This window comes from Mustela putorius, unplaced genomic scaffold (genome assembly GCF_011764305.1).
Source record: "Mustela putorius furo isolate JIRA1106 unplaced genomic scaffold, ASM1176430v1.1 tig00003834_pilon_pilon_pilon, whole genome shotgun sequence".
In the NCBI taxonomy this organism is placed as follows: domain Eukaryota; kingdom Metazoa; phylum Chordata; class Mammalia; order Carnivora; family Mustelidae; genus Mustela; species Mustela putorius.
The window spans coordinates 115,227,430-115,251,247 of record NW_025421987.1 but is presented as its reverse complement, the minus strand read 5'-3'; the positions used below and the strand labels follow the sequence as shown (position 1 = coordinate 115,251,247).

Here is a 23,818-nt window from a genome sequence, read left to right as displayed (position 1 = left end):
TCATGGACAAATGCAGGAAATGTTTTTGAAGGGCTACTCTGACTCAAAAATATTACAGAAATATTATAGAAGAGAATACAAAATCCTCACATACAATTTACCAAACCCTGCATTGTAGAATCCTGTGAGAACTTCTGTCTCAGGTGTCACTGAATTGTCACATGAAGAGATCACATTCCACATAGGCTGCTAGGCTATGTATGTTCAAGTACGTTCAATTAGAGAACTTTAGGTTTTCTGTTGTTTGGGTCTTACTTAAAGCAATGGATTTTCAAATGTGCTTATCTGACAGCCCAATAATTTTCCCTAAATTAAGACCTAGCAACAGCAGTAGCAACTTAAGATACCAAATTCAAGACTGTTTTGAGTAAGGCAAAATAGGACATCTACTTGGTGCTTGTATTTCTTCACTGCTATAATGAATGAACTATAGGACAGTCACCAGCAACTTAAAATACAGAGCTTCATTTTATTAACAAAGAAACGTATGAATTGCTGAAAAATTCATCTGACTGCTTTTGTCATGGCAACTACCTTGATGTGGCTCTGTACTCCCCAACGTGACAAGAGGCAGCAGGATTTGGTAGCTGACCCTGGCTTACTTCCACTATCTGAGTGGTTCCCCCTTCATTTCAAAAGTAAGTAAGAAAGAAAGAAGAGCCAAGTTCCACTTACGGGTCAAAGACAAGCCGTGTGATGTACTCTTTCGGCATCCGGGGCAGCTGGTGTGAGAACACGTTCTGGAGACCGACCAGCCACATTAGAATCTTCTTGTTGGGTTTCTGGTTCAGGGAATTGCCGACCACATGAAATTCAATCACACCCCTGCGCTCTTCCAGTCTTGCTGCCTCGTCCCTGGCTGAATGTGCTGACAGTAAATTGGTCTGCAGGAGACAAGAAAAAATTATACACAGCTCCTCTCTTAAGACAATGGGGATCGGACACCTCCATGCTTCTCTGATTTGTTCTAATAAGATACACATTTGTGAATTTTCAGGGACCCAAACAACATACACAAGTTTTAAAACTGAAACGGAAACGGAAGATAAAGCATTTTGAGAAATTAGAGTATCATATGTGTACATGGATATTCGGCGTGGCTTAGGAGCCATCAAACTTTCCTATAAAGGGCCATATAGTAAATATAAGGTCTCTGCGGCAACTAGTCAACCCTGCTGTAGTGTGAAAGCAGACACAGACATATATCAATGAATGGTGGCTGGGGAGAGGGTTGCCTGAGTGACTCAGTCGGTTAGGTGTCAAACTCTTGATTTGGGCTCAGATCATGTTCTCAGGGCTGTAAGATCGAGACCTGCAGAGGACTCCACACTCAGCAGAGAGTCAGCTTGGGGATTCTCTCCCTCTGCTCCTCCCCCCTACTTGTGTACCTTCTCTCTCTCTCTCATGAATAAATGAATGAATGAATAAATAAATAAATAAGTATAGTAGAGCTCCAATAAAACTTTTAAAAGGGGGAAGGGGTAGAGTGCCTAGGTGGCTCAATTGGTTATACAACTGCCCTTGGCTCAGGTCATGATCCTGGAGTCCTGGGATGGAGTCCCACATCAGGCTTCCTGCTCGGCAGGCGGTCTGCTTCTCCCTCTGACCCTTCCCCCTCTGACCCTCCCCCATCTCGTGCTTTCTCATTCTCTCTCAAATAAATAAATAAAATCTTTTTTAACAAGGTGGGGGCAGGGGTTGAGCAGACCAGATTTGTCCTATGTACGAACTCCTGGTTTGGAGGAATCCCACCTGGCTAAGCTTTACGGGACCCTCAGGGTAACTGAGCCGCAAAATTCCCATCACAGTCCCAACAGTGGCAGTCACATTTATGGTGTTAGCACCTCTTTTTGGAGGACAGTGTTCTGTCTGAGGGTATCTGCCATCCCACTCTCAGCTGCAGCTGGCAGCACAACCTTGTGCCAGCACCTTATTCTCCTGCTCTATTTAATCCACGCAGGGGTATGCAGGTAAATGTTCAACAGTCCCCCAGGGAAGAAGAGCCCCAAATGGGAGTACCTGCTCATCCCACTGGTCTACACTGGCTGCCCAGGTGACCAGGGCAACTGTGGTCAATTTCAAGCTACCAACATATTTAACACCCAGCTCAAAAATTCTTGAAAATTTAACAATTGCCTGTGCAAGCCTGTACAAGCCAACCTCATTACACTATCAAATCTACCCAACAAATTTTGAAATGTGTGCTGACATCCATACTTCACAGCTGAAAAACCTGAGCTAAACTAACTTGTGAAGTTACTAAACCCTTGAGAGACAAGCCCACAAAAGGTCTACAGTGTTAGACACCAGGACTGGATATCTACCAGGTAATGTGAGGAATAATCTGACAAAGAGGTCTTTCTCTTAAAACATTCTAGTTCTCTGACTTATCCTCAATACCATAAAATAAATATCTCAGAAGCATGACAAATTAAAAACTGATGTAGCAGAGCCACACTAAAAAATTTTTAAAAGATACTTTACCAAATAATCTCCAAGCCAGTTCTTTACTTCCTGGAAGCTGTCATATATGTCTTTTTTCTTTTTTTTAAAGTAGGCTCCAAGCCCAGCGTGGAGCCCAACACAGGGCTTGAACCCATGACCCTGGATCAAGAGTCAAGCACTTAACTGACTGAACCACCCAGGAGCCCCAGAAATGTCTTAAACTGCCTTGGATGCAATGCAATAAAGGCGCTTTTACCAAAACTGCTTTACATGAATCCAATCACGAGTAAATAGACAAATCCAAAGGGGCCGTTACATAAAATTAGTAAGCAGGACTCTAACAATGGTACTGCCATTAAGAAAAAAGAAAAAGAAAAAGAAAAAAAAAAGGACTGGGTAGCTGTTCTAGATTAAAGGAGACTAAGAGATGAAGAGAAAGAACCTAAATGCAATTCATGATCCCTGCCTGATCCTTCAACAACAGGAACAAATGTTCTAAGGACATAATATGGTTAACAGGGAGAACTCCAATATGGGCTCTCTAAACATTAGGCCAGGGGTCAGCAAACTTTCTTATAAAGGGGCCAAATACAAGTATTTTAGGCTTTGCAGGTCATATATCACCTGTCTTAATTATTCAAATCTGCTCTTGTAGTGCAAGGAAGACATAAATAATGTTTCAATAATACTTTATTTACAAAAACAGCCAGTGGGCCAGATTTGGCTGTAGTTTGCAAATCCATACATTAGAAAATATAACCTAGCTAAATTTTCTGATAGTGGTAACTACATGGTTACATGGTACTACATGGTTACATGGTAATATAAAAGAGAAGTCTTCATCTTAAGAAACAGGAAAATATAGAGGTGAAATGTTATGACATCTATACTGAATTCTGAAATGGTTCCAAATGGTTCATAGGAGAGAAAGACAGAGGTAATACAAATGTAACATGTTAACAGTTGGTGAATCTAAATAAAGAAACTATGGATCTCAGGGATGCCTGGGTGGCTCAGTCAGTTAAGCGCTGCCTTTGGCTCATATCATGATCGCAGGGTCCTAGGATCAAGCCCAGAATCAGGCTCCCTGACTCAGTGGGAAGCCTACCTCTCCCTCTCCCCCCCACAACTTGTGCTCTCTGTCATCTCTGTCTAATAAATAAATAAAATCTTAAACAAAAACAAAAACAAACCATGGTTCTTTATCATGGAATGTTTCTAACATTTATGAGGATTTAAATATTCCACGATTAAGAGATTAGGGAGGTGAGAGTGCCTTCAACTGTGTGGTATTATTAGTATGTTTCTCTGTAATGTGATATTTATCAAGGGGAATCACCTCTCCACCAGCTTGTCTTGCCCTCCATACCATGAACAGCTGGTTAAACGCAAACCAGGATAGCGTAACACGCTCTCTCTCAATGATACCACCCCCGTTTCTAAGAGCTGGAGTGGCCAGGAAAACAAAAGGGGTCTACCAGGTGGCTGGGGGCTGGGCTGCTCTTGTTTACCCTGCTGACCTCTGGTCCAAGCATTGCTGCAGGGTCTGTGATGGTAGACATGACCTCGTCGATTAATTCCATTGGAATATCCCCCATAACTCGGGGTTTCTTGGCCTCCTCCAAGGCATGAGAGTCATTCATTTTCCTCTTTTCTCCTGTGATGATCAAAATAAAAGGGCAAACAATGGATGATCTTAAACACAAAGCAGGTAATGCATGCCCACTAATTTAATTAACTTTCTGTGAACACTGATGGGCATGGAAGTCATTCTCCATTTATCCAGGGAAGGGGCGGCAGCGAAGATGGGAAAGAAAAGGGAGGAGGTCACAGTAACTGCCAACCACAGATCTATTCTGAATATTTTCTATGATAATTTTTTTTATTTGCTGTATGAGTTATGAAGGCATGTATTTGCTCATATGCAAATGCAAGGGTGATTTCAATTATCATGATTACTAATCTCTACATTTAGTCCCTTTGTGGTCAAAGAACATGGTCCATATAGTAACAAAACACCAAAAATTTTTGAATCTTACCTGAGAACGCAAAATACTACCAATTATTTGTAAATGTGTTGTGTGTTCTTGAAAATAGTGTGATTTTCTGACTTTTAGCAATAATGATCTCTGTACATCCATCAGATTAAGCTTACTAATTATGCTTTCAGGGCTTCTATATCCTTAATGATAGCTGTGTCAGCTTGAACTAGGAATTATTCGAAGATGTTGCTTTGAGCCTTCAACTATTTGTTGATGAGGTTATTTCTCTTTGTGGTTAATTCTCTCATGTATGTACGTATGTATACATGTGTGTATGCATAGTATGTGTATATTATGTATACGTGTATATTATATGTGTATAGATGTGTACATTATGTATACACCTATACATATTTGAATGTGTATATTATGTGTATATTATGTATACGTCTATACCTATTTGAAATATACAAATGAAATGTTTTATCTTGCTGGTGAATTTAGTTTTTTCATTATCAAATAACCCTCTTTATCTCTCACAATGCTTTTTTTTGCCATAAAATGATACCTCACAAATGAGCAGGGCCATTCTCAACATGTCACGTGCTGGGAAAGGCCATGAAAAAACAAAGAAAATTTTCCTCCTTAGATTATGTGGTGACTTTTTGTCCTTTCTACTATCATGCTTGGCTCTCCCCGCCATCATAATATGGATTTATTTTTATAATTAAAAATTTAAAAATGTTTTAGATGTTCAAATCTAATTATTCCCCATGTCTGAATCCCACTAAGTGCATTTCCACAGAGCATTCTCAACATCTTTAGTTAACAGAACAGAACAAGGTAAAGTACCTTATCTATAAGAGAAGCTTTCAAAAACATTACGTCACTTACTAAATGGCTTTTGTTGAGTTCTTGTTTTTGTAACTTTTTTAGTTGTTATTAAAGGTAAATGAGAATATTTTCAGTCATCTGACCAAGCAGCTTTCAAGTCCCGTGATTCCCCAAGAGTAATGTTATGAAATACTTATTTTGTAGCTGGGTTTATAAGTAATATGCCCCAGAATTGATACACTGCTAATAAGAGTTATGGTAAGAAAGTATCTGAGGCTATATTCCAGCTCACCAGCAAAGAGTTTTGGGACTGATTAGTGATGCCTCCCTCGGAAGTGAGAGAGAGTAAACGGTGTCACATACGCTAACTATGTGGTCCCACACTTAAATTTTTCTTCGTTCCCTCGCTTATGCCACTTCTTTTATGTCAAACTTTGGTCATACTCAAGATTTGTTTGATGTCAAGTCTCTGGACAGAAATGCAACCTTCAAAACATTCTGTGACTGTGAAATGCGTGTAGGATTAGGAGATTTTTTTGCCCACATGACTGACTACATTAGTGGCCAAATTCTTTGCATCCTGGTATCCACACTCTGCCATATGACTTTGCGGTTCTCCCTACAAAAGAAGCAGAGCACATTTCTCCACCCCTCGACTCTGAGTTTGACCGTGTAATGGCTTCAGATGACAAAATAAGGCAGAAGCGATGCAATACCAGTTCTGAGCCTAGGCTTCAAGAAACTGTATGTATTTCTACTTGTTCTCTGATGCTTCTGGCCTCTTCAGAAGGACATATTCTGCCCCAGGAAAAAGAAAAGCAGCCCAAGGATCCCAGGAGGAGGATGAGAAGTATGTGGAACAGAGATGTTCCACCTTAAGTGTTCTAGCCAAGCCCAGAACAGAGCTCCCGGTCAACAGGGAGACTCATGAGCAAGCCTAGTAAAGACTGAACAAGGTTGGCTGAGATCAGCCACCTTCCAGCAAACACACAGCATGAGTGAGCTACGATAATAAATGACTACAGTTTCAAGTCTCTGTGCTTTGGGTTCCTTTGTTACATAGCAATAACTAACCAGTATAGCTCAACGTGATTTCCAGCCACTGAAATCCTGGACATGCACAATTTGTAGTTGGTCTAACTCTACCTATGGCACTCCCCAGATAACAGAACTTCTACAGCAAATCATAGCCTCTTCTTATGCCCGGTTAAGAGCTTACCTGGGTTTGCCTCAAGCCCAGAAGAGCCTTTGCAGGAAGGACTGGTGCTCCCTCCATTAGGTTGCTCAAGGGAAGATGAGTTTGAATTATATGAAATGGTCCCAGCTACAGGAGGTGGACTGATGACTGGCCCCAAAAAGAAAAAAAGGTATTAGGTGACTCCTTTCTTAGGCAACAAGGAACCAACTGTACATGCAACCATCCCATTCCTGCCTAACACCACAACAAAGTCATCTTCAAAATAAAAGCCATGGAGGGGTACCTGGCTGGCTTAGGGGATGGAGCATACAACTCTTGATATTGGGGTTGTAAGTTCAAGCCCCACACTGGGTGTAGAGAAGACTTAAAAATAAAATCTTTTAAAAGTTAATTCATTGATTAAAATAAAATAGCTTTGGGGCCAATGTGAGGATATAATAAAGTAAGTAACAGATTATAGCCCATTGGATAAAACAAGAAGATCTGAGTCCATATTGAAAAAAATAATGAAAGAATAAATAAATAAATAAATAAATAGGCAAGAAGGTAAAAGTCTTCCTCAAGGAGAACACCAATAAATAAAAAGGAAGGAATGATGAATGTTAAGGTGGGAAAAACAAAACAAAACAAAAAACATTTGGCGCCAGCATATAATAATTGATTCAGGTTAGAATCATCTGTGCATGCTAAACCTTGGGAGTCTAATTTTCATGAAGACAGGATAATTTCAAAGTATCTCTCCACAAAACACACTTTATTGCCAAAGGAAAAATGGTTAAAACTACAGCAGAGAAACCATGAAAAGGCCACCGTCGCCAAGTGACCAAGCTTATCCCCACAAGAAGGAGAAAGGCCAACATCATGTGCCTCATGAAGCAGCACAAAAATTGCTATAAACCACATGACTGAGATAAGAGGCACAATGGAAAGCAGTCTACAGATTAGATAATAATATTGCATCAAGCTTAAATTCCTTACTTTGATAACTGTGCTGTTGTGAAGTAAGAGAATGTCCTTGTTCTTGGGAGATACCCACTGAGCTCAGTAAAGGGGCATGACGTTTGCAACTTTCCAACAGTTTAGGAAAAAAAAAAAAGAGAGAGAGAGAGAGAGGAGAAGATAAAGCAAATATGCCCAAATGTTAATAAGTAGTGAATCTGGGGAAAGGAGATGCAGTATGCAAGATTTCTTTGTCCTACTCTTGCAACTTTTCTGTAAGTTGGGAGTGTTTACAAATAAAAAAAACTTCTCCGTTTTGTTTTATAAAGCCATTGTAGGAAATAGGCCGTTGCTTTGAGAGTGTGCTGCTGATCTATAGCTAATGGGGTGAGAGCAGATGAAGGACACAGACCTTCTCAGTGGCACTGGTCTCATACAGGACAGAGTAAGGCAGGGCAGCCGGGTGCCCAGAGAGAATGCTCAACTAAGTTTCAATGCAGCCACTATTCAGCACCCAGAGAACGTTCTATACAGCCAATAAAGTGATGGAGGACGTGAATGGAGCCACAGAGGCAGCGCTCCATAGGGCTCAGAATACACTTAAGTGCCAGGCTGTGTGGCTTCGCTTCCAGGATACAGGCCTTCTGAATCTCAAAGTGCACTGGAGTGATTCCACACAAAGAGGAACTCCGGTGACTCTGAAGACATCTGAGTATCTTGCAAAACTTCAGAGCCATCATTACAAATGTCATTTATCACAGCTGCAGAGACGTGCAGACATGCCAATTAAGTAGATGATTACACTCTTCCTTCCCCCCAGAGAACACACTGCAATTACAGAAGAACAGGAAAAGGCAGCTTGCTTCTGACAGATTTGGGTAGTATTAAAGAGGACAATACAGCTCAACTGGGTTACAACCTTCATCACAGAAATAAATGTGGAATCCCGAGAGTCAAGAGACAACGTCCGCCTTCTCCATCCTGTGCTACGGCACAGAATGTGCCAGAAGCCAAACAGACTGGGAAGCACTCTGAGCAGGCAAGGGTCAAGGGGAGTTTTCAGAGAGGGAGAGGAATCCTCTTGGGAAGAGCCTCCAGAAAAGAACAAAGCCGACCCTGCTGTCAACTTCAGTTGTTAGCTTTGCTGTCCCCTGCCCTAAGGAAGGCGCTGTGTTCTTCACAGTTCCTCCCACAGGCATTTGCCTGCACATCTGCAGCACATGCCAGAGCAGCACCGCGGGCTAGCAGCTAGAGTCCGGCTCTTCACGAAAGGAAGCAGTTAAGGAATCCCACAGCTCTGCCTGTGGGCCCACCTGGTGCTCTTCTTGCAGCTTCTATTTCTCATCTACATAAAGGGGATAATAATATCGACCTCTCAGGGTTTGTGCTAAGGCTTTCATATGAAGCAAACTTCATAGGGAAGCACTTAACAGAAGTATTTTATTATTATTGTGGAAAACGGTCTCTCACCACCCAAGAGTCAAACTCAGAGGAGACAAGGCTTATAGAAAAACAGGGTTAGGATAGCAGGAATTAAGTGCTGTATGACAGAGCAGTTCGCAAATACTGCTGCACATCAGAATCACCTGGGGAGCTTTTAAAAGTCTCAATGTCTAGGCAAGACCAATTATATCACTCTCTTGGGAAAAGCCTCAGCAATCAGTATTATTTTAAATCATCACAAGTGACGCCACAGGCAGACAAGTTAAGAGAACCAAAGATAAGATATATTCAAGGTTCTGTGAGAGTTTGGAAGAGTATGGAAGGCACAGGAAGAGTAAGGAAAGGGTTCGTGGGAGAGATGTCATTTGAAAACCAGATGAGATCAAGATAAAGTGAACAGCACAGGGACAGAGAGCACAATGCAGGGGATATGCCCAGCCACACAGAAAACATGTCCTGCCCATACTAAAAACGCAAGCCTCTAAAAACGAGAATTCAAACAAAAAGGATCTGATCCAAGCCAAACTACCTCATTCCCTAAGTACTCTGCTTGGTAGGGATTTAATTATATCTGCATCCAAACTTGGGCTCTAGATGAAAAAAAAAATTTTTTTTAATCACCTTCTCAAATGTATTACGTGGAGTGAAAGAAGTCAGACTCAGAAAATGGTGTACCATACGATTCCATTCATATGACATTCTAGAAAAGGCAGACTCCTGGAACAAAAGCAACACCAGTGGTTGCCAAGGCTAGAGGCAGGGCAATGAATGGACAACAGGGGGTTACAAAGGAGTTTTCTGGGGTGAGGCCACTGTTTTGTATTTTGATGGGACCGGTGGTTATACAGCCGTGTGTGTTTGTCAGAATTCACAGAACCATGTACTCAGGAAGGTGACTTTGACTATAATTTTTTTTTTTTTTTTTTTTTTTTTTTGCTGCAGGCAAAAATACTACACACTGAGCTAGATACACTGAAAACTGACGTCAAAATTCTGCAGTCTCCTTCCCTGTGGCCACATATAAATGACTGCGTTGGCCTCTCTTGCTAAACTTCTCCAGAGTCTTCCAAGTGTCAAAGGTGGCAATTCAGATCCTCTCTCTGGGATCAGTGTGACTCCAGAAGTCTCATGTGTCTTCTTTTGTCAAAATGCCGCCACTCAACGCAATGCCAAGGGTGCTCTAGCCCCACTGGGAAGCATCTCATGACCTGAGACTCAGACTGCTCCTCTCCACTCACCTCCCTACCTTGATCCATGAGAGTAACTTGATGCACCACCCACCAGACACCACAGATTCACAAAGACTGGATTCCCAGGCATATCTGGCCCTGGACGGAGACCTTATGTGTCTTTAAAAAGAAGCATTTGACTACACAGCTGAGCTGTGTGGTATTTTACACCTCTTATAAAATTATAATGTGCAAGTTAAGCAAACCCACTAAGGTACAAGGAGGAGTTTATTTTAACTGATTTGCACCTGCGCTCCTCATTAACAGAGATGCAGATACAAGATTTGCCAGAGTGTTCCTTTTTTGCTGGCTCTGTTCTTCAGTGTTTTGACAAAAAACACAAATAAATGCAGAGTGAGCTGTGACTAACACTTCCCAATTGTTCTCGAATTTATGCAAAAAGAAATTTACCTGTTTGGATTCCTAGCTGGCTGGTTCTGGAAGAGGCTGAGAGAAAATCCTGATCCCAGATAGGAGAGTTTTGACTATAAACTTCTTCTTCTAACATGGACAGGAACCTAGGCACCAAGAGTAAAAGCAACAGTAAGAAAAAAACTAATGCACTACCAGAGGGAGAAAAGCCCTAACCATCTATGGCAAGCATCCCAACATCAGCATCTCACTTTCAACTCAGAAAGACGCTCATGAATGATGACTCGAATGATGATCTGTGGGCGGCTCCAGGATATTCAAATTTTAAAAATACATTTCTACAAATTTATTCTCTTCTGATTCTGCATGGTTTGACATGATAGACTGCACAGTGTTCTATCAGTAGGAATGCAGTGCACTGAGTACTCCTCAACCTCAGAGCAAGATTTCCATCATCTGGGACACCTGGGTGGCTCAGTGGGTTAAAGCCTCTACCTTTGGCACACTCAGGTCATGATCTCAGGGTCTTGGGATTGAGCCCGCATCTGGCTCTCTGCTCAGCGGGGAGCCTGCTTCCTCCTCTCTCTCTGCCTGCCTCTCTACCTACTTGTGATCTCTGATAAATAAATAAATAAATCTAAAAAAAAAAATTTTCACCACCTATGTAGCTGTCATTACCACTGTCATTGTCTATCCCAAAAGCTAATAGTTATCAAGTGCTTGCCATGTGCCTATATACTCGTCTATGAACTTATCAAATCCTCACATCAAACCAAAGAGCCACATATTTTATTTTTATTATCACACACGTATATAACTCTTACAAACACTGTTCTAAGTGGTTGATGTATTATTAATTCAGGTAATCTTCTTAAAAAACCTATGACACAGAATCCATTATTATAGCCATTTTACAGAAGAAAAAAACTTAAAGCACAGATATTAAATCACTGGCACAAAGTTCTACAATTAGTACATTACAGGGCTAGGATTAGACTGTGGATGATTACTATGTTATACTTTTTGTCAAGTTATAAACCAAATGGATCTGAAAGTTTGGGGACCCACAGAAATCACCTGGAGATCTTGTTAGAAATATAGATAGCCAAGCTCTACCTGGGCTTACTGAAAAGTAGTCCATAAGAACAGGCCTAGATAATTAAATTTTGATGAAGTACCTTAGACTTATGTACACAAAAATTAAAGAATTATGATTAAAATACCAATACAAATCTACATGTCTGGTACTGGAATACCCTTCTACAAGCCTCTTTTTAAGGCACATACATTCTAGTGGAGGAATTAAAAAAAAAAAAAAAAATGGCTAAGAGCCTGGGCTCTAGAATCCACTGGCTGAGCTCACCACTCAATTTCTGTGATCCCTGAAAGAAATTCTTAGCTTTCCTCTTTCTCAGATTCTACTTCCATAAAACAGAAATATCAATAGTAATTCCTGCAAAGGGTCACAGTGAGAAATAAGCTAATGTTCAACATAAAATGGTGTCTGACCCCCATGTAAGTGTTCCATTCATCCATTCAACAGATACTGGCTGGACGTCTACCTTGTGCCAGGCACTGTGTTAGGTGCTGTGAGGACAGAGTGAACATCCTGCCCTCATGAAGTTCACGCTGCAATGATGCAATAAAGGTTGAATATGATGAGTCCACTATCCTGTATCTAAAATTCTGAACCCCAAAAGCTCTTTTAAAAAGATCTTCCATGACCCATTTCATAACAATCTGATCTGAACATACATAAAACTATTTATAGTTTTTACGATTATGAATAGATATGATTTAGGGGGACTGTCCCTATCCCTAGAACTGAGAAATATAAAATAAGTGTCATATTACCTCTACAAAATATTTTAAATCTTGAATTCTGAAACACCAGTATCAAGGTTTTGGACAACTGATCAAGGATCAGAAACATCATCATCATTATCCCTATCACTAAAAGTACCACAATTCTTCTCACCTATCAATGCCTGCATGATTTTAAATGATTTCAGGGGTGGGAGATGTTTGTTTGTTGAAGTGAAAATAGATAGGGAAAAGGTCCGAGGGGTCTTCTTACTTGCTGCTCAGATTAAATCTCAGATTCAAGAACAAGGGACCATTTGAATGAGTACCTACCCGTACACGATAGTTTAATTCATGGTTTATAGAAACTGCATGAATCACTTCTACTTCCAACCAAGCCACCATTATGCTACATGTTAAAACATTTTGGTATGTTTCTTACCAATCACAGAAAGACTGACAGCAGTAGGAGGTTAAGAGCCTTACTGAGATCACATTGTGATCTTGCTGAGGAGAAAAAGTGCTTGAGGCCTTTTCTCCCCTTCCTCTTTTACACAGCCCTCAAGATTTCCTCAATGGCCCCTCATCACAGAAGTAAATTTCTTTTCCTTTTCTAGGCTCCTTCTCTATCGGTAATTGTATGATCAGTACACTCTTTCACAAGGCCTTGCAGAGACTCACCAAGGATGAATGCCATTACTAATTTAGGAAAAATATTCTATATATCCGTATGTGTGTGTGTGTTATATCTGTATCTACGTAAATACAGTTATTATAATAAAAAATAGTTTAATGCAATGTCATGAGAGAGAGCTTCCTTTGTGTATAGATACGATTCAAAACTGCATGTGGAATAAAAGAACAATCCATGGCGTAAAACAAAAATCTCTAAAAACACAAAGTAGTTCTGAGTGGTAGGGCTTTGGGGGGCATCTTTTGCTTCGTTTTCTCTTAACCAAATTTTCATCAGCATGCGCATTTATTTATCACTTTTAGGGTAAAATACAGATACTGAACCTTTCTAATAATAATCTTGTAAGTTGGTAGATGGGAGGAAAGGCACAAGTTTTGTTTTTGTTTATTTACATACTGATTTTTTTAAAGATTTATATAGTTGAGAAAGAGAGCACAGGAGCAAGTGCACCGTGGGGGATGGGCAGAGGGAGAACGAGGAAAGCAGACTCCCTGCTGAGAGACACAGGACTAGATCCCACCACCCTGAGATCCTGACCTGAGCCAAAATCAAGCGGCAAATGCTTAACCAAATGAGCCACCCAAGTGCCCTAGGAAAGGCACAAGTTAAAGCCAAGAGGAAGAAAGGGCCCAGATGAAGAGAAGGAAGATGAAGATGTGAGCCCTGCAAATGCATGTGAGAACCACAGCCACCTCGGGGAGTGACGTGCAGCCAGGCACAGCTCTCACCCTGAGCCGGCACCGAAGACTCTAACAGCACCTTAAGCTTCCATGTGCGTTATTTTGCTGCCAAGGCTAGAGGTATAAATCCCCATCAGCCTCCATGTTGTCATATTCAATGACAAGGGATTTAAAAGGAGAAGTGGGTGGTAGTTTTACCCTACCATTAGTAATAGAGAAGAGAAAAAAAAACAGCATTGATTTTTTAACTCGATAGCATAAGCATGCCAGAACTATGGGATGAAGGAACATAACACACTATAATTAGCAAATATCAGCAAGAAGCAAAATGAATTTGCTATGGGGGAAAAAAAAAAACCCTGTTACTTTGTAAGGTAATTAAAATTTCTCTTTAAATACCATAAAAGGTGGAGCAGGGGGGAGGGTCCTCTTTATGCCTTGGCTGAGACAGAGAATGACAACTATAAAAATATAAAATGCTGCTTATGTGGCAGATGTAATAGAGAAATAAGAAAATTGCTCTCGGGTGCCTGGGTGGCTCAGCTGGTTAAGTGTCTGCTTTCAGCTCAGGTCATGATCCTGGAGTCCTGGGACTGAGGCCCGCATCAGGCTCCCTGCTCAGTGGGAAGTTGCCTCTCCCTCTGATCCCCTCTCCTATCATGCTCTCTCTCTCTCTCTTTCTTTCTCTCAAATAAATAAATAAAATCTTTTAAAAAAGAAAGAAAGAAAGAAAAGAAAAGAAAATTGCTCTCAATCTTGAAGGAAAGGAGCTCAGACCAGTGAAAAGGCAGCTACTAGATATGAGAGCATGTGTAAGAGATTCTAACCCACTTAGGGGCAAGACCCAAATGGCAGCTCCAGTACTTCTGAACCTTCTTCCCTGGAGAATACCAAAATATTCCTGCCATGCCTCAGTCTCAGGAACCAGTTGCCTGAAGAAAACACTGAAACTCAGGATGCTAGGATTTATGTGCAAATATCAGGCGTTCAGCTAAATCACACCAGAATTACCCACGACATCTTCTACCCACAGTTTAGGATTTGTGTTAAACTGCAAAGGAATTTACAGTTAATTTCTAGCAAAAAAAAACATTTTTGTGGTTGTTTTGGACCTAATTTATTCTTAAAAATTAAAGCTATCTTTCCTGAGAAATAAACCGGGTAATCCAATTAACAGTAACTTAATCATAAAAATCTAGCTTCCCTACTAAAATAGGGCATCATCAGTACTTGCTTAAAGTATGTAATACCTCCTCTTCTAAATGTTCTTCTCTGGGGTGCCTGGGTGGCTCAGTGGGTTAAGCCTCTGCCTTCAGCTCAGGTCATGATCTCAGGGTCCTGGGATCCAGCCCCGCCTCAGGATCTCTGCTCAGCAGGGAGCCTGCTTCCCTTCTCTCTCTGCCTGCCTCTCTGCCTACTTGTGATCTCTCTGTGTCAAATAAATAAATAAAATTTTAAAAAATAAATAAATAAAAGTAAATGCTCTTCTCCCGGCGCCTGGGTGGCTTAAAGCCTCTGCCTTCGGCTCAGGTCATGATCTTAGGGTCTTGGGATCAAGTCCCACACTGGGCTCTCTGCTCAGCGTGGAGCCTGTTTCCCTCTCACTCTCTGCCTGCCTCTGATCTCTCCATCAAATAAATAAATAAATAAAATCTTTAAAAATAAATAAATAAATTGGGGCACCTGGGTGGCTCAGTGGGTTAAAGCCTCTACCTTCGGCTCAAGTCATGATCCCAGGATCCTGGGATCGAGCCCCGCACTGGGCTCTCTGCTCAGCATGGATCCTGCTTCCTCCTCTCTCTGCCTGCCTTTCTGCCTACTTGGGATCTCTCTCTCTGTCAAACAAATTAAAAAAAAAAAAAAATTTAAATAAGTAAATAAATAAATAAATGCTCTTCTCTACACCCGCAGTTCTCAATGGTGTGGAAAACAAAGTCTCTATCGAACCCAGAAAGCCCTTTCCAATAATATCTTCTGCCTCCTTCACCAGAAGCGCTGGTCTAGGCAGAATGCCACCCACGGAATAAACTGGCTCACTCACAAGTCGACAACTGCATCCTCAGCCCCTCATAAGCAATCAGACTTTTAGTTTAAATTTTTGGTTCTTAGCACTGAAAATGCATTTCCCAGGCCAAGAGTCCAGCACTGAAACTTCTGATTCCTTTAAACACATTTCCTTCATCTGAAAAATATTTAAGTGATTATTTCTCTGTTAGAGCTCTTGCAGGCACCAGAAGCAAGGTGCACAAGAGTTGCATACATTCTACTAAAAACTGAGTAGAGGCACATGAAGATCATTCCGGAGGGAGCCTCTCTATTCCAGTCCAGTCCTGCTCTTGGAGTCTAGTTCACAAAGAGTGAGGGGGCAGGCTAACTGTAGCTGAGGTAGGAGTGATTCACCAGGCTTTGAAAGCGTTGGAGATGTGGGATGGGAAAAAAGATCCACTTGAGTTGTCCTGCCAAGTAGATGGAAACTGCTCCGAACACTCGCCCCATCCTCCTCTAGCGTACCGGCAGCTAAATACACCAAACAAAGCTCTACCCCATTGCGAGACCCAGAGACAAGGATCCAGGTGGGATGAGCTGGGGCCAAGGGAACCATGTCTGCAAGCAATACCAATTCACGCCAACAACGGATACACTCGCTGTGCAATACCAAAAAAGACCCACAAGGGGAGCTGAGAAGGAGAGGGTCCCTTCTTCCTCTTCCCTGGGATGACTTTGCTGGCATTCCTGATCTCCTTACTGATACAGGCTTCGGTGTATGTTTATCAGTCACAAGCTCCAGGATCAAAGACCAGCAAGGGTGCTCTCTTACTTTGGGAAATGGGTGAGGATTAGAGTTCGTTTTTCAAGTGGCAGTTTGTCTTTCTCCTGTCTCGCTTGTTCCAGGAGTTGTCGTCTCATGACTGTGAAGACTGAGCGCAGCAGTGTTCTCCCAAACACCTGGGTGGTTTCATACCGAGGTAGACTGTCACAGAACTGGGGCACGTTGCAATAACACAGCCACCTGTGATAAGAGGAGACAAGCACCATCAATATCCCTTAAACGCCCAGGTCCTCTGACATGTCCAATGATGGTGACTCTCCCACCAGTAACCACAGCAGAAGAAACTAGATCTCAGTGATAAGCAGTAGTATCCCTGCCAGCTAAGGAGCCTTGGAAATTAGAGGAGCTCGCCTGTATACAAGCACTGGGGTCCAGCTCTAGGAAAACCATCCCATACTGCAGCATCACGCAGTGAGTCCTGTGGTCAGACAGTCCTGGGGTCAAACCCCTGCTTTGCCATGACCTGGAAACTGTAATTATGTTCTTAAGTCTCTAGGTCCTTATCTGTAAAAAGGGGACAGCAATAATACCTACTTTGTTGGGTTGGTACACCCATGCCAGGAGATACTGTATGGAGAGTACACACTGTAATTCAAGTTTCTGGTACACAAATCGTAGCTTAAATAAAAGAAGAAATTAAAGGGGAAGCTGAGTAAGTCCCGTTTGTGAAAGACTCAGAAATCCACCAACTCGTTCTCTGAGTAAAATTTAAAATGCCTACACAGCACTCACATACCCCTAAGCTTTGGTGGGAAGATAAAGATCTTCAAGACTATTCAAAACTCAGTCAAAACGCAGGAAGTAATAAGCTTCACCATCTGTCGCTTAGGTACATTTTCAATGACTCAGTCTCCAACCTAAAAATGCACTTCAGCATTACAGAAAGCTGGACGAGTGCCCAGGCCCAGAGGGAAACCAGAGGCTTTCTTGAGATCTGACCACAGTCCTGGGGTACGCTGGCTATGTAGGGCACACAACGCAGAAAGCTCCCTCAGCCAAGAGGAGCTGGAGAATGAAAGTTTATTCAAAATCAGCCCTCTTTCTTTATGGTCGGCCCGGATGCAAGGTCTCAAATTCCCAGGACCCAGTCCTATCACTGTAGAGTGGGGGTCAGAGGGTGGCACCAGATCAAGGCTCAGAACCTCAGAAGATCCTTACTCCTTGGTAGCAGAGCCAAACATACTTTTCCAGGACAGGACTGCTTTCTAAAAATGAACACCTCTGCTCTCTGTGTGCCTTTCTAATCTTTACAGTGGGAGAGAGGGCTCAGAGGGGCCCAAACTGCAAATGGGAAGCTCCTGACGAACTTTCAGACCCTTAATAAAGAGTGGCATAACAGTCACTAACTCATGCTTATTGCTTTCTTTATCTTACTCTGTATCACTTCATAGTTTCCCTGTGCGTATGACGGCAGTGGTGGTAGTTCCTCTCCCGAAAAGACAATTTTCATTAGTTCAAGTTTACCTGCCTAAATACAAAATTAACCTTAAAATCCTGCTACTATTTCTATACTTCTCTCAGCTTTTCTGTCGTAACAATTTATACCCAAATGTAATTTTATGATTACCAATTGGACATCTTAAGTGTCACTGTATCTTGTCAAAGGAACAGTGATCCTGGTAGCGGACAGCTAGCGAGAACATTTACTTTGTGCTTCGAACAGAACTGTATCACCTTCAAGGCCAGCCTCAGCTGGATGTTAGTCTGTGGCCATTTAATGAGGTTATAAGATATCCGGGGCTGAAGGGAGGCCAGCTCCCGAGTGACTAATTATGAAATGACAAACGTTAAAGTTACAAATTTTAATAATCAGAAACTCAGTTTCATGAGACTTGGGCCATCTCAAGACTATAATGTTAAAAATGTGTCCAATTTTCTGTACTGGAAGATTAAAGATTCTCAGGATTTAGACCAGTACTGTCTGAAACAGCCATCTTTGCTGCTGGGAGTGTTCTGTGATCTGTGCAGATAAAAAAGGCCACCAGCCACATGTAACTACTGAGCACCTGAAATGTGGTTAGGGCAACTGAGGAGCTCAATTTTTAATGGCATTTAATCAATTTAAAATTTACTTTTAAATGGGAACAGTGTGAAATACTTCTCCATGAAACGTAACTTTACTGCTCTGGTAGGACTCCATTTAGCTTTGACTATTTAAAACTGAGGGAATGAACTGAGATGTGCCATAAGGATAAAATACACTTTGGATTTTAAAGACCACACAAAAGAAGGTAAAAATGCATCATTAATAATTTTTCACATTGATCACACAGTGCAATAGTATTTATATCTTGGGTAAAATAACACATTACTGAAATTAATGCCCTGTGCCTATTTACTTTTCAAAATGTAACCACTAGAAAATTATAAATTACATTTGTGGCTCACACTATGGGTCTATGGCAGGTGCTGATTTTGAGTCTACAGAGCATTTCCATCTGTGGAGGGGTCACAGATGTCCAAGAGTCTATTTAAAACTGATGTTATTTCTGCTATAGCAGTGGTAGGTTATAAATATTACCATAAAAATCATGAAGTGCTATAAAGAAGTGCTTAACAGGCCATGCAATCTTCCCAGGGTAAGGGAAGGCAACACAGATTGTTACTGTCTAGTAAAATGTTTCAAGTAATAGACTTCCATTCATTTCCTCTGAAAACCATTTTACAGACCATAGTTGATACTTTTCAGCTTTGTTTTGACTTCCAAGGTTAATTTCATTTGGTCAATCTGTTAAGGTGCATGGGATGGTTAAGACAGACTGAGTCAACGGGTGGTGTCTGAGTGCTACTTTAAATAAATGACACGGTCCTCAAGCGGGGTGGGACAGAAAGAAGAAATGGGAACTCGTATGCCTCGTCTCTGCACACACACTCCTCCAAACACTGGACCATAGGAAAAGATTTTACCTAAATGACTGGTTTCAGGTCTTCTAAAAACCTGTGAAAGGATAGTTCATTCATGTATGTATGACTAATAAAAATGGCATATGTATGCAGCAAATAACTCTCTCAGAGTTTTGACAGCATCATGATGATTTCCAACCACCTTGTTTTCTTTAAAAAGTTAACAGGGGGTGCCTGAGTGGCTCAGTGGGTTAAGCCTCTGCCTTCAGCTCAGGTCATGATTTCAGGGTCCTGGGATCGAGCCCCTCATCAGGCTCTCTGCTCAGCAGGGAGCCTGCCTCCCCCTCTCTCTCTGCCTGTTTCCCTGCCTACTTGTAATCTCTGCCTGTCAAATAAATAAAAATCTTAAAAAAAAAAAAAAAAAACTTTAAATGTGAACAGACCTGGAGAACTTGAGCACAAACCATGTCATCCTACTTGCTGGAATGAAAATACCAAGGTATATAGGAATTAAGTGACCTGTCCTAGTTCACCCCAACTCAAGGCTTGGGGGTCTCTTACCCCCTAGCCCACTGTTCTTTCCATGTTCCTGCTGTGTACTGTCCTAGACTTATACGCCTAATGATGAATGCTTAGTCATGCAACAATGGTTACATACAACTGTTCCACCAAAATCAACTTAGTTATATCCAACTTGCACTGTATTCTTACAAAACAACTCCCCAGTATAGGGGTGACCGTCACACCTTTCAGAAGGTCTGCACAATTCAAAGTCTAAAACTAATTATTCACCACTTCTAGTAGCAGATTCTGCTGGTCAGATGTATTTGAAAAAGTCACAATCTTCAGGGGTGCCTAGGTGGCTCAGTCGTTAATCATCTGCCTTAAGGCTCAGGTCATGATCCCAGGGTCCTGGATCAAGCCCCGCATCCCACTCCCTGCTCAGTGGGGAGCCTGCTTCTCCCTCTCCCACTCCCCTTTCTTGTATTCCCTCTTTTGCTGTCTCTGTGTCAAATGAATAAGCAAAATCTTAAAAAAAAAAAAAAAAAAGTCACCATCTTCGGACACTTTAGTTTCAGGTTATTTCTTCATGGAATTGTATTAATGTACCATCTCAAAATTCAGGAAACTTCAAAACATTTGTCCAGATCTTTTTCTAAATCCACAGTGATTTCCGGGGATATATACTTCCATTATTTATTATCATTACCTATAGTTAGCATGACAATATCAGATATTTTCAGTATGCAAAATATTCGTATTTTTCCTTCACTCAGAACAGAGAGGATTAAGTCATTTAAGTAATTCTACTGTTCAATCTGGACTTAATTTTTTATTGGAAAACCTTCACAGGGTAGCTATGCAATAATCATTCTCTGAGTCTGGTCTCTTCCACAGAGAATCCGATTTCCCCCCATTTCCTTGCTGACGTACAAGCTCCAGAAGCGTTCAGCTCCTTTGTTCTAACCGCTACAACTGCTGTAAATTATATGCTGAACCAGCATTACAGGTCCTGAGGTTCATTTACACATCAAGATAAAACCTGGTGGTGCCTGCAGCCTGTAATATTACCCATTTTTGAGAAGATGAGTATCGGTGAGACACCATGCTGTAGTGGTGTGTGGTTGACTAACATCCTAAGGGCTCATGACAGTGAGGTTTTCCTCTGAAACAATTACTGCTTCTCATAATTTTCACAGGTTGCTTCTCTGTACTTCCCTTTCTTCATCAGTGTGGCGTGATCGCGGGCAAGCGGGGGAGATGAGCGTCGTCTACCTTCATTTCCTTATTTATTATTAACAGAGGCTCTCGTCTCCATTCTACCTAGAAATCAGCAGGTTTTGGAACTCATCGGGGTGTACTCATTCCAGTCTCTCAGCAGATTCTCTTCACCGTGGCTGGACTCCACTCTTCCTTCAGCCCTCGGCCCGTGGCTCAAGAGGCTGGGCTAGAAAGGAATCTGCTGTTGTCTTTCTATTCCCTGTTATTTTAGTTTCTAAAGTTCATAGTCAAATAATGATACTCTCCTTCAGTTGTACACACTCTAGCTTAAGAGTCCCACGCTGGCAGCAACTGAGTTTTACAGAACAAGTGTGGGAGGAAAACAATGACTAGCATCTTCCCACCACCCGTCCTGTGTGCCAGACGCTACACAGAACACTCAGGGTATTCATGAGACTCGGACAGACGAAGACACTGAAGGTTAAGGAGGTGAAGTGACTGGTCTAAATCATACAGAACGAGGGAGGGATGGAGCTATGATTCAAACCCACTGTTCATTTCAACGTTCCATTTCTAATTTTACTACTCCTTAAGTATTTGCAAGTGCCACCCATTTCTTGGTAATTCCCAAATGCTACACAGTACATATTTTTACTGTTTTCTAAAATACAGTAAAACCTCCCATGCTGCTTTACATTTAATTCTCCTTCTCGATGAAACAATTTTTCCTCTGTTAAGAGTGGTAAATACCTTCAGAGGTCTGGCTTTAGCAAATATTCAGCTTAGCTAATTGTTCACAGATGGGTTTAAAAGACAGACACACAGAGATTTTTCAAGTAATCCCTACACCCAACGTGGATCTCGAACTCATGAACCCAAGATCAAGACTTGCACGTTCGATTGACTGAGCTGGCCAGGCGTCCCTATATATATATATATATTTTTTTTTTTTTTTTTTAATTTATTTGACAGAGAGAGATCACAAGTAGGCAGAGAGGCAGGCAGAGAGAGAGAGAGAGAGGAGGAAGAAGGCTCCCTGCTGAGCAGAGAGCCCGATGCGGGACTCGATCCCAGGACCCTGAGATCATGACCTGAGCCAAAGGCAGCGGCTTACCCCACTGAGCCACCCAGGCACCCAACATCCCTATATTTTTGATAGATTATCTTAGCCCTTATTATAAATGACATTTACAATAATATAAGAACTATATTATTTCATAAAAAATTCTGAAATGAAAGTATAGAAATAGGTAATTTTTAAAAACTGATAAATCTGTAATTCCTATAAAAGTCCATTAGTATGGAAATACTTTATAACTCAAATTACATATCTTGTAAAAGAAAGGGGGAGAGGAAAGGGGATATTACTCATGAATATTGGGTCAATAATCAAAGAGGAAAACTCATCTTTTTAAAAAAAATTTTTTTAAGATTTTATTTATTTGACAGAGAGAGAGAGAGATCATAAGTAGACAGAGAGGCAGGCAGAGAGAGAGAGGGGGGAGGCAGAGTCCCTGCTGAGCAAAGAGCCTGATGTGGGACTCGATCCCAGGACAGTGAGATCATGACCTGAGCCGAAGGCAGAGGCCCAACCCACTGAGCCACCCAGGCGACTAGAAAACTCATCTTAAACTGCACTCATTCCTACTGTTAGAGAAAATAACCTGGACGGATGCCTGGGTGGCTCAGTCAGTTAAATGTCCAACTCTTGGTTTCAGCTCAGGCCATGACCTCAGCGTCTCCTGAGATCAAGTCCCCACTCAGGCTCCATCCATAGCAGGGAGTCCTCTTCAAGAGTCTCTCCCTCTGTTCCTCCTCCTGCTCACGCACACTCTCTCTCTTTCTCAAATAAATAAATAAATCTTAAAAAGAAAATAATAACCTGGGTACAAGTGCTCCTCAGGTTATAAAAAAATTGCCTACTTTAAGTCAGGAATACCTCCTGAAGCAAGCCTGATGTGCCTATAAAATATAAAAGGGGGTGGGGGCACCTGGCTGGTTCAGTCGCAAGAGCATGCAACTCTTGATCTCTAGGTCGTGAGTTCAAGCCCCATGGTGGGTGTAGAGATTACTTAAATAAATAAAGCACAAAAGGGGGAAAGTTATAAAATGGGAATCAAGTCATTCTCCTACTTAAATGAAAATAAATGTAGGTCATCTTACTTTGTGTGGCCCATGTTTAAGATTTTTAAAGTCAGTTCAATTATTCTGCAATTCAAAAACAGTAAAAACAAATTCCTATGTTAAGGGAAAAAAACATGCAATCCAGGAATATTTGCACAGCCTGATGTCCACCAACAGGGAAAGAGTTGGGCAAATTACAGTACATCAACTCAACTGACCATAATGTGACCAATAACATGTTTGATATGCTGTTAAGTACGGGGAAAAACAGGATGCAAATTCTATAGATTTTTTTTTTTTCATTCTAAATAATATAAAATAGTTAGAGGGCAAAGACTGGAAGACAACATGTTTAATGATACCGGTTTCATCATGGTGCTGGGACTAGCGTGACCTTTCCTTCTTTATAAAATTTTTTTAATGCTATTATATCTGTGGTCATTTTTTTTGGTTTTTTAAATGAGTGAAAGTTTCTGTATAATCATTAAAGAGTCACAGTATGGTTACCTAGATCAGTGATGTTCAACAGAAATATAAAGCAAGCAACACAAGTCATTTTAAATATTCCAGTAGTCACACTGACAAGGTAAAAAGAAACAAATGAAATTAATTTAACATAACTTAACTGAATACATCCAAAATATTATCACTTGAACATGGAGTCAATATAAAAAGAACT

The 23,818-nt window shown here is 41.3% G+C and overlaps 1 protein-coding gene across 8 annotated transcripts in view; it reads right to left on the bottom strand.

The window, feature by feature from the left end:
• KAT2B (lysine acetyltransferase 2B) overlaps nt 1-23,818 on the bottom strand; it is a 102,437-nt gene that overhangs the window by 24,139 nt on the left and 54,480 nt on the right. For 7 of the 8 annotated variants that reach the window (XR_006609248.1, XM_045088960.1, XM_045088957.1 and 4 more), the window contains exons 6-10: nt 16,438-16,629; nt 10,482-10,588; nt 6,481-6,606; nt 3,957-4,102; nt 676-884 (exon numbers count right to left, since the gene is read on the bottom strand). Coding sequence is in view for 7 of the 8 variants with exons in the window: in XM_045088960.1 (XP_044944895.1) it covers nt 676-884; nt 3,957-4,102; nt 6,481-6,606; nt 10,482-10,588; nt 16,438-16,629 (780 nt within the window). In the remaining variant the exon portion in view is untranslated. The remainder of the gene's footprint in view (nt 1-675; nt 885-3,956; nt 4,103-6,480; nt 6,607-10,481; nt 10,589-16,437; nt 16,630-23,818) is intronic. The other variant, XM_045088956.1, reaches the window with a different exon arrangement.